General features: G+C 52.3%; 3 protein-coding genes across 3 annotated transcripts; 1 reads left to right on the top strand and 2 right to left on the bottom strand.

Moving 5' to 3' along the window:
* Positions 1-511: 511 nt before the first annotated feature.
* On the bottom strand, positions 512-1,200 carry EMWEY_00009180 (translation initiation factor SUI1, putative; the record flags this gene model as incomplete). Its single annotated transcript, XM_013478687.1, has 2 exons — positions 512-759; positions 1,101-1,200. The coding sequence occupies 2 exons, from the start codon at positions 1,198-1,200 to the stop codon at positions 512-514; spliced, it is 348 nt and encodes a 115-aa protein (XP_013334141.1).
* Positions 1,201-4,627: 3,427 nt separating this feature from the next.
* Positions 4,628-6,738, bottom strand: EMWEY_00009190 (exosome complex exonuclease, putative; the record flags this gene model as incomplete). The annotated part of the gene is made up of 7 exons (XM_013478688.1): positions 4,628-4,681; positions 5,142-5,202; positions 5,399-5,482; positions 5,576-5,646; positions 5,777-5,936; positions 6,129-6,190; positions 6,442-6,738. The coding sequence occupies 7 exons, from the start codon at positions 6,736-6,738 to the stop codon at positions 4,628-4,630; spliced, it is 789 nt and encodes a 262-aa protein (XP_013334142.1).
* Positions 6,739-8,087: 1,349 nt separating this feature from the next.
* EMWEY_00009200 (KH domain containing protein, putative) lies at positions 8,088-10,970 on the top strand (the record flags this gene model as incomplete). The annotated part of the gene is made up of 3 exons (XM_013478689.1): positions 8,088-9,099; positions 9,566-10,088; positions 10,334-10,970. The coding sequence occupies 3 exons, from the start codon at positions 8,088-8,090 to the stop codon at positions 10,968-10,970; spliced, it is 2,172 nt and encodes a 723-aa protein (XP_013334143.1).
* Between the last annotated feature and the right edge of the window lie 4,680 nt (positions 10,971-15,650).

Here is a 15,650-nt window from a genome sequence, read left to right on the forward strand (position 1 = left end):
GTCAGACAAGAAGCTCAACACCATCTGCTCTGCTTGCTGCTGCACACCCGCTAGCACTTTAGGGGCCCCGACCCTCTACATAAATAACAATATATAATATTTATACGTAAATATACATAAAATGCGAACTTATATATTTACATATAAGATCTACTGCAAGACTCCCTCCTCGTTTCCTTCTTCAATCCACCACCTCAGTCAACCCGCAGCACCAAAGACCCGAACACAGAAGCACTACACGCAGCATGCACGCATGCATGCATGCAGAAGCTATACAAGCTGCAATTGAAGAGGAGGGCACCATAAACCTTCACGACTTGGCGGAGGTCGCCGTTGCTGCTCGTTTTCCCCAACGCAGGCTGATAGCACATCTCGTGTGTACGCCCAGCCAACAGCAGCTAGCTCACGACACATCGATGATGATGTCACGAATCTGCTGCCATGCAGTTCAAGACACCACCACCTCCGCTGCTGCTGCTGTGAAGGGGTTCACCAAATTAGCACCACGCCGCTACACTCCGTGTATCCTCAGCTGCTCCGAGCCGCAGATACCTTCGCGTTCCAGGAACTCTTTCACCGCCTGGCGTTGATCCCCTTGTAGCTGAATAATACTCCCGTGTTCCGGGTCTTCTATGACGGTTCCGTTGCAACTGAACTCCTTCTTGAGGGCTCGAACCATCTTCTTTAAGTCAAAGGTCTTGGGCAGACCCTGCACAGTCGTCACGCTCTTGCGGCCATTGCGCTGCTGATTCCTTATATCTGCGGTAATAGAGAAACAATCGCACACGACAGAAATATACGATGCTTCCCTCCTGTTTCCCCGCCTTCCCAAGGACATACACCAAATAAACGAAACTGACAGAGGCAAACTCCACCATCCACGGCAGCTGCAGGTGGAACGAAACAACGACGAACTACGCGGCAAGAGACGCATGAACGGGACCGTGCGGAATCCGCATGGAAGCATCCACGAAGGCACGCTATGCGATTAGTAACATACACCGCATCCTTCCCTATGCGATCCAGCATGTCAACATACACGTACACCTAGGCGAGAGAGAATACAAAGCACATGGGATAGCCTTAGCTTGCTGCCTTACGAATGAGATGCGTTGAAGCGTTTCCGCCGACACCACCAGCCTTGGTGGTGTCATTGGCGAATGGGTCGGGGACGCCGAGGTTCTGGAAGTCGAGGGACATAAGTGTATCCTGAAAAGAGCGGAAAGCAGCATCAAAAGCAGCAGCTGAAGACCCAAGCGGGAGCAGCAAACAGCGACACGCCGCCAGCCCCGCAACAGCGCGTCCGCTTCAACAAAAGCTCCCCGAAGCAAAACGACAAACACAAACAGATTTAAAAAGGAAGCCAAGCACGAGCCCTGACAATCCGCGAAGAAAAAACAAACGGCTGACGCCGCAACCCTTGCGGGACGCGAGCGAAAGCCCGGGAGCCTAAAAGCGTGAACTTGAATGGCAAACGAACAAGACACCGTGAAGCAGAGGCACTTTGAATAGAAAGAACTAAAAACTTGTCAAAAGGAAGGAGAAAATACACCAATCGCCCGCCGAAGCAGCACGCGCACCGCTTTGGGCTGATGCAGCACGCAGTGTACCCACCTTGGGTATGACGCAGGAGTAAAGAAGAGTTCCAAACAACGCAGCAAGCCGCAAAAACTCCAAATAACGAAAAAAAGACAGAAAGTGAGAGACGAGAGAATGTCAGAGAAGCAACAGTGAGAACGATAATTGCGCCCAACGGTAGTTGCAGCAACGGCAGCAGCAGCAGCAACAGCAGCGGCAGTCCACCTCTGCTGCTGTGCAACAGCTGCAGCAGCACCGCTGACGCAAGGGTGGGGAGGGGCTTGTTGCAAGTACTAGCAATATTTCTCCGCCTTTTCAAAAATTAAGGACGCTTTGTCTCCATTGATTATTTGTTTTCACGCATTTTTCATTCCTTTCTACAGGCAGAAGCATCGTCTTTCCTCCTCTTAGCCAGTTCAACCTTCAGTAGTCACCACAACAAACAGCGCTCCGTAGCAGTGTGTTGCATCTGAACTTTGCAATGCTTAAGGCCTCCTGATAATTAGAACTCAAATAAATTCGAATATACGCTATAAAATTCTTTAAAAAGATACCATTTGATTGACTTCTTCTGTGCTGTTCTGGCGGACGAGGCAACAACCGGTTCGGTGCTTCGGCTTGAGCGTGCAGGTCAAGCTGTATCCCTTGCGTTGTATGCTTCGTTGTAAAAAGCCTTGCCAGAATATTTTATATAGTTAGTCTATAACAATGAAGTGTACGAAATCGTCATGCCATTAGATATGGGTAGCATATCAGTGGATGTGTCCTAGAATGTCAGAGCGCCGTTCGTTGCAGGGAGCTGTCTGTATTAGAACTAGAAGCGGAATAGCTCTAGGATAGGGGCTTATCCCGTTGGCAGCCGGCGCTGAACTGTTGTTAGCTGATTTCTGGTCGCAGTTTAAGAAACTGATGGGGGAGTTTTGCAGTATTGTGAGGGACCTCGGTTTTGAGTTCTACTGTGGGCCTAGGCGGCGCCGAAACACTTCTCTCTCTCTATGAAGGTTTCATAGACGCGGCTGATGCCTTTCACCAATCTGATGCCTTTAACCAATCTCCAGGCGGCCTGAGCGCAACGGGTCAAGCGCGGGGAGCTGCGGTAGGGAAGGTGGTCTTTCTTGCAAAACCATGCTGCAACAAAAGGTTCAAGACGAACCCACACAAAGGCACAAACATACCTTCTTGGCTATGTGCGTGAACACAGTCGGCCAGTGTCTTAAGACCCCTGCTGGCATAACGTTTGCCTGGTAGGGCAGGGTGGGGATTCGTCTACCAACTATATTATATATTCATCGGAGATATGCTGGTGTATGTAGAGATGCTACGATCTTAGCATACCACAGCATTCTGTAGTGGAGTAAAAGAGCTAGGGATGTTCGCAGAAGACAATTGAGACCCCCCAGTGAGCCTGAGTCTCATATAGGCAGCAAGAGGTCTGAGGCTTGGCAGTGTTTTAGAAGGGGAATGAGGATCGTCGCAGATTCACGCAGTTGGGGGCGCGACTAGGGCCTCGGTACCGTGTGTCTGCAGTATCACTGGTAGCAGCACAAATTCACTTACTATGAAATTGAAGTGTGTGAGCTGGGGAGGGTACCGAGCAGTTGCATCGAACGCTGCCCGTTAAGGGTTTCTAGTGTACATTTCCACTGTGCATATGCACGTATTTTATTCAATTATATATTCCGACCATTGACGGGACCGGCGGAAGTCTTGTTTAACCTGCCGCTTCTCTTCGGGCTGCACTCTGGAGGGCCATACACCGGCGACAGGCACCATTCGTCAAGCGGATTCACAAGAATAGCATCCTGCGTTTCCCTTTGCATTTATTCGGCCTGTGCCTCACTTTCCCCGTTGAAATACAGGGATGGACTGCTCCTCATAAACATGCGAGGTCTTGCCATAGGGGCGTATAGACGACCCACTGTTCTGAGCGGTGGGTCGACTGAATATGTAGCACTGCGACAGGCATTTCGAGCAGGAGGACGACTGAGCATCGTATCGTTTGTCATGGCTTGGGTGTAACTTTTCCCTGCCAGTGAGGGCAACGACAAGCGGAATTGTGTGAGGCTGTTTCCAGCAAACTCACAGTTAAAACCAATGTTGCCACCGAAGTGGACTCACGTTGGAGACTGTTTTACTGCTTGCACGTACGCTGGAATTAGTCACTAGTACGTGAGTGCAAGAGCACGATAGGTTTCGAAAACGAACGGTGTCTAAAGCACTAAGTTGCAAAACCTCGTCACTCAAGTTCCTAGCACGCATAAGACAAGAAGCATATAAATGAAATCCCCGGATTGCGTGCAGCCAGACCTGAAGAGTCCCAGCCCCCCAAGAAGCCCTCCCGTACCACCACGTTAAGGCCGTTCCTTCAATCTTCCCAGCATGTTAGCAAATGGTGCTACGAAGGACGGCCTTATACTGTGTGTACACTCAAATGCAAAATTGAATAGACGAGGGAACAAGGGAAGTGCCAAGGCACTTCTGCAACGATAGATTCAGAGGTCGTCTACATCTACAGCGGGATCCATAAATCTACCTCCTTGTAATCTGGCTAATCTACCTTGTATGTTTACTTGCTGGTGCCCTTAGCAAATGGGGCAATGTGCCACTTAGGCGGACTGCATTGAAGGATGGCATGCTGAATAATTGGGCAGCCAGTTAAACCCGCAAAGTACACTGAACCGTAAATCGGTCATCAAACAGTTCTAACACTTAGAAAGCATTACATTAAAGCAATTCAGTCAAATCCCCATCGGGGTCAAAGACCCCACTGCCGTTCCCTCCACTCCTCCCACCGTGAAGCTAATAAGAGCCCCCCTATTTAGCCGACAAAAGCAACGTATCAGCTGCATAAAGCCCCTCTAGAGGGCAGAAAGCGCAAAGAAGGAATCTAAATTGCCTCTGAGAGAGGGCCTTTTCATCTCTGACTGGCGATGCAGGTCTTCCAGTATTTCCCGGCTGAGTCTCTGGGACGTCTGAAGACATCAGCGCCATATAGGAGATTGCAGAAACTTCTCAAATGCAAGAACTCGCCCGCCCTCTAGAACACTGCCTATGGCTGGTTGTAGCGGCTCTGTGCCCGCTCAACAGAAGCAGCAACTTCAGACTGCAACAACAGCGGAAAAAGCTTCTTACCGCAAGAGACGTTTGCAGGGTGCGGCAGTCAGCAAGAACATGCCCAAATTTTTGCAAGCCCACGCATGCGCCGGAAGGCAGAAAGGCCGCGACTAAGAAACTGTCTCCACATGTGGCCTCAACATCCGTCAGGTCCCACAAATAAGTGTCTCCAATCTACGAACATATAGAGTTCTAGCTACAATAAAGGTGGGCGCGCCGGTATGTGTTGGCACGTGCCGCCAAGAGGGGCCCTCAGTTTTAATCCAGTCGTTGGAACAGGGGAAACAACACCTCTAGCAAGGTAATGCGGGAGAAGAAGGCAATGACCTTTCACTATGAACACTTGTGATATTCCAGAACATCACCCACAGAGGGGCAGGGCTACGTACGACACTTAACAGCGACTGTTACAAGTGAATCTAGACACACACGAAAGATAAAATGCTCACCTGGGCCGCCGTCATAAGGATGGGGACCGTCTCTATGGGAAATGGCTTTCCCGCTGATATTCTGCAAAGGAAACAGATGGTGCACACAGCAGATAGACTCAAAAAATAGCCAGCAAGCTGAGGCGTCCAGTGCAGAGGAGGAAGATAAGAGACGGCACGGGCAGCGATTGCGGACTTCACGGTATGCACCGACACTTAGCAAGTCAACTGATCTTGAAGGGTTCCCTAGCTGGCAACCCAAACTAGCATAAGCTGACCGTTCATCGCACGAGACTTTGTACTCCGTATGCGCGAGCCCCTGATCCTTCTCCTCTGCTTCTTCTACAAATACACTTGGAAGTCTGCACAGGCACAGGCGCAATTAAGGGTTGCTTCTACAAAAAAAAGACAGAAGACACAACGAGTTGCTGCTGCCGCTGTAGGGGTTGTCTTACTTTAGGGACTTCAGCGCTCCCCATATGGCCATGCTGACAGCGTCCAGGAGACAGCCTCCCGCTTTAAGGACCTGCGGACATATCCCCAAACTGCCTGCACTGTTAATGAGATAGCTACTGCCTGCTGGACTACACATGAATGTTCAGCCCCCTCTCTATTTTCTGCTAAAAAGCCAAGTGAACTTAACCCCTCTTCCTCACAATCACATCTATGGAAATTCTCCAGTCTAGACCTCCGTCAGTATCTTTGAGAGGCTTGAGATGAGGCAGCAGCAGCTGTTCTAGCATGGCCTGCAGAAGACTTGACAACGACCCCCCATCGCCCCCTGTGACCTCAGCCAATTCCTGTTCCGCAGCTCCGCTGTAGCACAACACACCAGCAAAGAGCTCCACCCCCGCTGCAACTTGCTGGAGGTTGTAAACGATGAACCCATTCATCCACACAGGTAGACAAAACCTTTCCTGTCCAGCAAGGAGTTCTGTGCTTCTGTAATAGCTACCTCAACAGCTACAAATACAAATGGGTGAAAACAACCTATCGCCGTCCCCTCACCAGCCCACAGACACAGTGTACGGTTCGTTGGTGCCCCCCCCTCCTGGCAATATCAAATCCGCCTGTAAATACCACCGCAACGCACACATATGTATCTATATAACCAAGCACGATGCAGTGGTCTTATCCATTCTCCGCTGATAAGGGAATTAGACGGTGCAGAAGCCCGTTCGGAGGTTGAGAAGCAGCAGCTGCTGCATCAGCGTACTCCACAGCTCTATCAGGATGCTTGAAGCTCAAAGAGAACACTGCGTTTAAAACCACTAAGCACAACTACCCCTTCTCTGTGTGTTTTATTCGTTGTTCCGCTTACATCTACAGTGGCAATGACGGTATTTTCCTCCGTCTGAATGGCCGCACTGCTGCAGCTAAACGGCAGCAGATCCACAGCCAGCACTCGGGGTCTTAACTCAGCTCTTCCTCTGCCATCTGCTCTGACCCCACAAGCTGCTCCGTCTCTGATGAAAGTCGTCTCAGCGCGGCTGATGTTCCCTTGAAAAGAGGAGAAGAACTGAGAGTAAAACCCCGTAGGATGAGGAGAGGGGGTGTCCCTGGAGGCTCCTGGGGGCCCCAAACCTGGCCCCATGAGGGGCCCCTCATCCAACTCCATTCTGGCAGTGCCTCGGCTCAGCAGAGGAAACGCAGCACAGGGGGAGAGGCCAATGAGCGGAAAGGAGACAGCCTGGGGAGGCCAGGAGACAAGCTAAGGTGACTGTCGTGCGCCTGCACAACCAGCAAGGCAACGTCCCAGTCCTCCGTTGCTCTCCAGGCAGCTCAAGGTCTCCGAAGGAGATACGACGGTGCTGCCAGCCCCAGCTCAGGGAGGCAGACAGCTTGGAGAAGAGCAGCTAAAGAAGCAGACCAAGGGGGGCCAAGCGGCCCAACACACCTCTAGGTAGAGAAGAGGACGGGCATACTGCAGAAGGGGCTAAAGATGCTTGAGGTGTTGCCGTACCAAGGCCTCCCTGGGGCCCCTCAGTCCCTATTGTACAGGAGAGGGGGAGCAGCAATATATATCTTCCAGCAACGGAGATGGGGCCTTTATAAAAACAAACAGATGAGCTAAATGAAGTTAGAACAAACACCAGGGGGTGCTTTGTCTAAACAGATGTGCTGCTGCTGTTACTGCACCAGCAGCAGTAGCAGCAGTTGCAGCAGCAATCGGCAGCCCATCAGCCTGCTATGATCCCCTGAACCGGCGCTGCAATGGGTTGTTTGTTTTGCTTCTGACCTCTTTTTTTGTCTCTTCTTCTACTCAATGTGGCGCAATTAAGTGTGCTGTTTTATGTTTGCCGGGGACTGCGGATAGATGGGGTTTTGGTCCCTCTTTTTCTCTCGCTGGTCGTGCTGGGTGGCACTCTCCGTTGAACCTCACCGCTGCCGCTGCAGCTGCAGCTGCGGGCTTTGCTTAGCGTTTTCGCCTCCTATTTATTCTTTTGGGAGGAGAACTCGAACGTTTGTCGTGGGAGCAGCAGGATCCCCTTTGATGCTCAGCAGTAGCAACGGCAGCAGCAGCACCAACTGGTGCTGCCGCATCGGTCCTCGATCTTGTACTTCTATCCCGTGCTTTCTCCATTAGTTATCTTTTGTTCAACTAACTTAGTCTTCTTGTTTATCTTCCAGAGACCCTGTGCTCCCTTTCGGAGGCCTGCCTCTCCCTAGGGTGTCCTCGGCCTTGAGGAGGCATTTCAAACAGCGGCTTCATCTCTCCGCGTTTTCCCTAGGATTCCAAAGCAGAACTTCTAGGGACTATACGGGCAGGTCCAGGCATCAGTTCGGCAGGTTGGTAGCGGCGGAAGAGCAGCAGCGGCAGCAGTAGCAGTCGCAGCAGCAGCAGCGGTAACCGGCTCAGAGCAGCTGCAACACACACACTCGCAACATATTCGTGTGCACATAACATGACCCTAAGTTTGTGACAGACTACGGGATAGATCCCCTTGGGCCCTTTTTGAACGCATAATGGAACAGCAGCAGCAACAGCAGCTGCAACAGCAGCAGACGCTGCTGCAACAGCAACAACAGCAGCTGCAACAGCTGCAACAACTGCAGCAGCAACAGCAACAGCAGAGCTCGCAGCCTTCTTTGTTCCCTGATTCCACCGCAGGCATCGTGCAGGCTCCTGGTGTTTCCTTCAACACGTCCCCTTCTCCCCCCAGCGAGGCCCCTGCTTCGCTTCCTGTGACGTACCCTATTGACTACAAGAGCTGGGCTGCTGCTGCAACGCAGCTGCAGCAGCAGCAACTACCTTCCCCCCCGTCTGCTGTCCATACACCTCAAGATTCCCCTCCCCGCGACGTTTGGGGGCCCCACAGCGTCTCACCAGTGTATTCTCCTGCTCTGGGTAGTGACTATTCAGCATGGCAGCATCAGCCGGGTGCCCCTCACGGGACTCCACTGGATCAGCAGCAGCCGCAGCAGTTTCTGCTGCTGCAGCATCAGCGAGCTGGCGATGGGTCCGGCGGCGGAGCCAGTGCCCCTCCGCGCCCCAGTGCTCTCTCCAGTGACAGCGCGAATGCTAGTTTTGATGTAGTGCTGGAGCAGGTGTGCCGGCTGCTGCACACAAACAGCGCAGGCTCTGCAAGCGCAGAAAGTGCTGCAGGCACAACAGGGGCAGGGGTGGCTTCTTCTGCTCCTAGTCCAAGGAGAACTTCGTTAGAAGAGTGTACCCTAGATGGCCTCATGCCTGCAACACATATATCCGTCAACGGACGCATGTGGGTGGGGGACGATGTACCCTTTGCTACTGCTGCCAGCCCTGCTGCAGCCGCGGCGGCTGCTGCGGAGGCGGTGGGGGTCGACGCTACGCAACAGCAACAGCATCAGCAACAGCAACAGCAACAGCAACAGCAGCAGCAACAACAACAACAGCAACAGCAACAGCAGCAGCAACAACTGCAGCAACAGCAGCAACAGAGGTCGACAGGCAGGTCACGAACTCAGGGGCGAACCAAATACGGCCGCCCTCACAACCGTGAGCATTCTCTCGAGTTGCACGCCTTTCATGAGTTGTGTGCCTTGTTGTCCCGTGGACCGTCTATATGACTGTCTTCTATTGTGGTCAGAAAGACAGCTTGCGCTCAAAACGTACCTTGCATGCACCCTTCCTGCTGTTGCTGCACTTGCTGTGCTCGTGCGTTCGCTCTTTCCAGCCTACGAGAGCAGCCCTACCCGGTATATGGTCTAGTTGCGAACTTCCCCCCTGTCTTTCCTCCTCAGTTCTCGTTGAGTGTTTGTGGCTCTTCTCGCTTCGAGCACAGTGCTGCTGTTTCCTTGTAGTCTCGTGCCGATATGAACCCGCGTTCCTTTCGGCTGGCGTATCTTGTGGTTTTTCTGTCTCGTGTGCTCTTGGTCGGTTCGTGCAAGCATGGCGTGGACCTGCATAATTTATATGTAACCTCTTCTAGGCTTGCGTTTGTCTCGTTTGCTACTGCCTTCAGAGTCAGATCCGCTGATTCGCAGCAGCCCAACCGGCCTCGCGGTAGGCAGCCACTGGGCGCAAGCCTTGACGCAGGCGAAACAGCTGTTGCATCGCCCGCAGCAGCAGCAGCAGCCACAGCAGATCGCCGATGCAGCGGGTTCCGCTCAGCTGCACGAGTGTCTGGCCCGCCTTAAGGAGGCGGTGGTTCTGTTGCAGAGGGAGAACCAGCAGCTGCGGGCAAGAGTGCAACAGCAGCAACAGCAGCAGGTGCGGCTACAAGCTCTGCAACGGTTGCATGCGCCTGCGAAGGAGGGGGTGGCAACTTCGCGCGCTCAGTCATTGAGTCCTTTTGGCACCTCCAGTGAAGTCAGCGCTTCAGCTGATGGCTGTAACAGTGGCGGCTCGAACCCTGTGTGGAGGGCAATGAGCGGCAGTGCTCTTCCTTGCCCCGAGGAAACACCTGATGAGATCCGAAGCGCCCCCAACCCCTCAACCCCCGTCCTGCCCTTCGGAGTATCCTCCGTTGAACAGTTTCTGAGCAAGTAAGGGGAGACACTTGCTGAACGTTTCGAACGGATACAACATCAGCGTGCCCTTTCATTTGCCTGAGTGCCTCTCTCCGTGTGGGCCACATGCAGCTGCCGTTGAGAGCAGCTGAATATAACCCAGCAAAACGAGCAGACGGCTCATTGCCGCTCTAGTGTGGCAAGCTTTCAAGAGCCGCTCGATGCATGTGTGTTTAGTGCATAGAATTGTTGCTGCTGCCGGTGCTGCTTTTCCTTCTCAGGTTCCCTTTTTCTGTCTCTCACCGCGGTTATAGCCACTCGGTATTGAAGTTCTGTGCAGACCACAACTTGGTGGTTAAGTTGCTCGGCTTCCAAGGGAAGCGGGTGGATTTGCTGGAGAAAAGCCATAGGTGCCGCATTCAGGCTTCAGCGCAGGCTGCTTCGTTTCCTGGGTACCCCAACGGCCGCTGCGTGCTGTTTGTGGGGGCCCTCATCTCGCTGCTGCGGGCGAGTGCAGATCTTTTCGCGGTCGCGGACACCAGCAGGCCAGGCCTTCGCTCCAACCTGGGGGGCTACAGGATGTGCCTGGTGGTGCCAGGAGAGTATGTTGGGCGGTTGCTGCGCAGCAACTGCTCGGGGCTGCATGCTCTGCAAGGAGGAGGAGGCACGACGGTTCATATTGCTCTGGGGAATCTCTGCGTCTTGATGTCGGGCGGCTATTCTGAGCGCGTGCTACTCATTGACGGGGCCCTAGAGGGGGTAGCAAGGGTACTGGAGATGGCAGCAGCGCAGCTGCAAGACGTCTTCCGTAAAAGCTCGGGGTCCCAAGGGGGGGCATCAGGAGGCAACGGGATCCCCTTGATTCAGCGTTACGAATTCCTGGACTACCCAAAGAGAATCGACGTGGACATCTCCTAAGGGCGGGCTGCCACGGAAGCGAAAGCTCACTGGAACAACGGAGGCAGCAATAACACCAGTTACACCAGCAACATAAGCAGAAACACTGCAGCAGCATGGGGAACTTCCCCCATGAGGTCCGGGAGGACCTTGCTTCTTTGGCAGCGACGTTTGGCCCCCATGGGGAGCAGCAGAGATCATCGGGTATCGTGTTTCTCAGATACAAGTTCTTTGATTAGTAGGGGAGGGACTTGCATCTTTCGGTATTGGACGCTGTCACAGCACCGCTCAGAGGCAACAACAGCGGTAGCAGCAACAGGAACTCCCATGGAGCGTGGGAGATCCTTGCTCGTTTTGAAGGGATATGTGGTCCCGAATGGGGGAAGCAGGGGCCGAAGGATGCGGTCCCCTTTGTCTGTAGGTACAAATTTCTTGATTGTTAAGAGAAGGCTGGCATGCAGCTCTCCTGCTTGGAGGCTGCAGCGGCTGCGCCGATGCCATGAACGGAGGCAGTAACAACTGCATCAGCAGTCATGAGGCCTAGGAGGGCCTTGCTTCTTTGGAAGCGAAATTTGTGAAATTGGAGCATAGAGAGCTGAACAGACAGTGTGAGTGCTTCGCCGGCCGTCGGGTGAACCGGGGAGCTTGCGTTCTGAATCTAATAAGTTCTTGCGGAAAGGGGACCCGATATGAGAGGTGGTGGAGGGCCCGAACAGCCGCTCGTCTCTTCATAGGGAGTTGCCGTAAAGACCATCGCCTACTGCCATTGTGAGGGCAGTGTATATATATACTGCTTTGAATGAGGTTCTCTGTGTTTGCGGAGCCCCCAGCAGTACTGTGTCAGGAGACAAATCCAGATGATCGGCTTTGAGTGATCCACAGCGACATTTTGAACGGCAAAAACAGAAGCAGGAACAACTAAAGCAGCAGCAGTGCGTTGGCACTTTGGTTTGTTCGTTTTTCGGTTGTCAATCTGACTCCAATGGACGTTCCAGCCCCTCGTGGCTAGTCCGCACGGGGGAGCTGCGGATGTGCTTCTTTTGCCTCCACATCTCTTGTCGGCAAGTGCTGCTGCTCGGTGTTGTGTAGCCGCAGCAGTTGCGCATTCGTATTCCGCGCCTTTATAGTGGAAACGGTGCGCCAATTGGGGCGTGCGGTCTCGGGTGCGGTGCCTCTACACCCCAGCAAACAGTGGCTGAGATGTAGGGGACGCTGAGCAACAGTGGGTTCAGCAGGAGGGGTCATGTGCTTCGCTTCTGCATCATCGAGCGCAAATTTTGCGTTGCAGAAGTTGAAGTGGAGTGGCCTCTCCGAGGAAGTCTGTAGCTTTTCTCTCGCTCTCAAGGTTCCCCCATATCTGTGTGAAATAGACGTAGGGGGCGTCTTCAGAAGCACTACGCGTAACCGGCCTCTGCCATGCAAACAGCAGCTGAGGCATAAGGAATGCGCTGCAGCAGTGGATACAGCAGAAGGGGTCAAGATTTTGCCTTCTGCACACCATCAGCTGCGAAGCTGGTACAGCAAAAGGTGAATAAAAAATGGCCCCCTCCTACGCCTGCGGCTCTCCTACGGTGTACAAGGGTCCCCCATACATGGAAGGAGCAAAAGTTGCGCGCTCCTCCACACTTTATGGATCATCCAGTTTGCCCAGCAAACAGTAGCTTAGGTGTCAGGAATGTGCGGTACATCAGCAGGGGCCTTTCGCTTCTCACCGAGCGTGAAAGTTGCATTTGCAGAAAGTGATAATTCGGTCTCCTTCCAAGTGTGTAGCTTCCCTACCTCACTTAAGGTTCCCACATACCTGCACGGAGTAGACGTTGGGGGCTTGTCTAGAACCTTGTTGTGGACCCCTAACCTACTCCAGCAAGCAGTAGCCCAGATGTCTGGAGTATTTTGCAGCAGTGGGCACAGCCACAGCAGGGGCCTTTCGTTTCCTCTCTGTAATGTCAAGCGCACAGCTCGCGTGGCAGAGACAGTGAAAAGTAGTGGGCCCTTGCCATGCGTGTGGCTCTCCTATGGCGTTCAAGGTTCCCCCAGACCTGCACGGAACAGAAGTTTGGGGAAAAGTGTAAAAAGCAAGAGCACTTCTTGGATCCCTAACCTGATTACCGCTTCAGGTCTGTCAAGAAAAGACTTTCCAGTGACGAATGCACATAGAGGAAAGGCACTGATCGTGCAGTCGTTGGTCGGTCTATCCACTTCGTTAGGTTTTGTCTGTTGTGATCCCCGGACGTGACTCCTCCCGCTCGGATGCCCTTTTCCGGTAGTCTCCCTTGCTGGCGAATGTAACGGTAGCAAAGTGGAGAATAGGATCCAGGAATATAACAGCACACAGGTAAAGCAAACTAAGGTAAACGCTCAGAAATATATCGCTTGACTGAGTTGCCGGAAGTCATTACACTGCATATGCGACTCGTGTCACCTCACTATCCGCAGTCGGTGACATACTTGGTTCCACTGAGAATTGGTCCCTGCAATGCATAATTTGGAGCTCCCCACCCTAAGCTGTTTGCAACCAGTAGTACTTCATCGCTCAGTGTTTTCTAGGCGGCGAGACCGTGCCGCACGAGCCAAACACACAAATTTATTCCCTTCCTGCGAGTTGGGACGCATGCCCTATTTTTAACCTGTGCATCATTTTTTGCGGCTTATTAACAACTCCTACATCAGGCTTGAGCGAATTGCTCCCACTTAATATGGTAACTCATGCCAGCTCAGTGTACCCCTTGGACAATGCAGGAGGTAGTTCCAGTTGTAGTTCTAGGATAATATCGTGCGTCGCTCGTTTCCTCCATTTAGGACGCTTCACCTTAGAGAGGCCCTCACTTAGGTACCCAGTTAAATCTTCCACAGCATTGCTTCTGCTGTCTGCACAGGATAGCACAGAAAGGGTGCAGGTAAACATGCTCAACCATAGAACAATAGTAAATGATTATCCTCTCCTTGAAGCCTACCGCCACGTTGCCGGCGCTAGTGCTGCAGGTTATAGGCACCCGGCAACGAAGCAGTCCAAGAATTTGGCCTAAATCTGTGCCACTGTAGAGTAACACGCAGTAAACCGAAGATGCGGCGTTGGCGAATCAAACAACTACCTGAACTACACCGATTTCCACCGACAGCTGGCAAAACCAAACGCTTCCACCACGCCTTTGAATTCAACACAAGTCACGGGAGTGCCTTGGGAATCCGTGCCTGTATCGGCTGGTGTATGGATGATTGCTCCTGCGGGGTTTTAACTTATTACCAGTTTCTTCCTACATTAGGCCTGTCACTGAATGAGCGAGTGCGAAGTGCGATATAATTTTACCTGCAATTAGCTTTTTGCAGTATGGGGTGCTAGCACTGCGAGCTGCTTTTGTTGTGCAACACTGTCCTTATTTGCGGGTTCACTACATGATAGAGGCCAACGCATCTCGGGACCTGTGCAGCAGAATGCGTTTGGGATCCGTGCCTGTATCGACTTGTGTGCGGATGATTGTTCCTGCGGGGTTTTTAACTTACTAGCAATTTCTTCCTACATCAGGCTTGTTATGGAATCAGCGAGTGGGAGGTGCGATATAATTTTACCCGCATTTAGCTTTTTGCAGTATGGGGTGCTAGCACTGCGAGCTGCTTTTGTTGTGCAACACTGTCCTTATTTGCGGGTTCACTACATGCTAGAGACCAACGCATCTCGGGACCTGTGCAGCAGAGTGCGTTTGGGATCCGTGCCTGTATCGACTTGTGTGCGGATGATTGTTCCTGGGGGGTTTTAACTTACTAGCAATTTCTTCCTACATCAGGCTTGTTATTGAATCAGCGAGTGGGAGGTGGAATATAAATTTACCCGCATTTAGCTTTTTGCAGTATGGGGGGCTAGCACTGCGAGCACGAAAACTACGCGTTGTGACAGGAATAAACGCCCAAGTGATGTACGATCTCCGGTTGCGTAGAGCCCTGGACACGTCGTCTCACGCAAACCCTAGGCACGGACATAGCTGAACAAACGCCTACTAACAAGGACCCCCCAAAATTGAATAATGGTTAAAGAAGAATGTAATCCGAACAATAACTTAGTCGCTCACCCTCCACGCTATATTAAAATGGGCGTAAATCGAAAAACGTTATACCCCACGATCGTGACGCTCGACGAAAACTACGCGTTGTGACAGGAATAAACGCCCAAGTGATGTACGATCTCCGGTTGCGTAGAGCCCTGGACACGTCGTCTCTGCGTTTGGGATCCGTGCCTGTATCGACTTGTGTGCGGATGATTGTTCCTGCGGGGTTTTTAACTTACTAGCAATTTCTTCCTACATCAGGCTTGTTATTGAATCTCGCTCACCCTCCACGCTATATTAAAATGGGCGTAAATCGAAAAACGTTATACCCCACGATCGTGACGCTCGACGAAAACTACGCGTTGTGACAGGAATAAACGCCCAAGTGATGTACGATCTCCGCAACGCATCTCGGGACCTGTGCAGCAGAGTGCGTTTGGGATCCGTGCCTGTATCGACTTGTGTGCGGATGATTGCTCCTGCGGGGTTTTTAACTTATTATTAATTTCTTCCTACATCAGGCTTGTTATTGAATCAGCGAGTGGGAGGTGCGATATAATTTTACCCGCATTTAGCGTTTTGCAATATGGGGTGCTAGCACTGCGAGCTGCTTTTGTTGTGCAACACTGTCCTTATTTGCGGGTTCACTACATGCTAGAGG

This window comes from Eimeria maxima, genomic scaffold (genome assembly GCF_000499605.1).
Source record: "Eimeria maxima Weybridge genomic scaffold, Emw_scaff59, whole genome shotgun sequence".
Lineage (NCBI taxonomy): Eukaryota > Apicomplexa > Conoidasida > Eucoccidiorida > Eimeriidae > Eimeria > Eimeria maxima.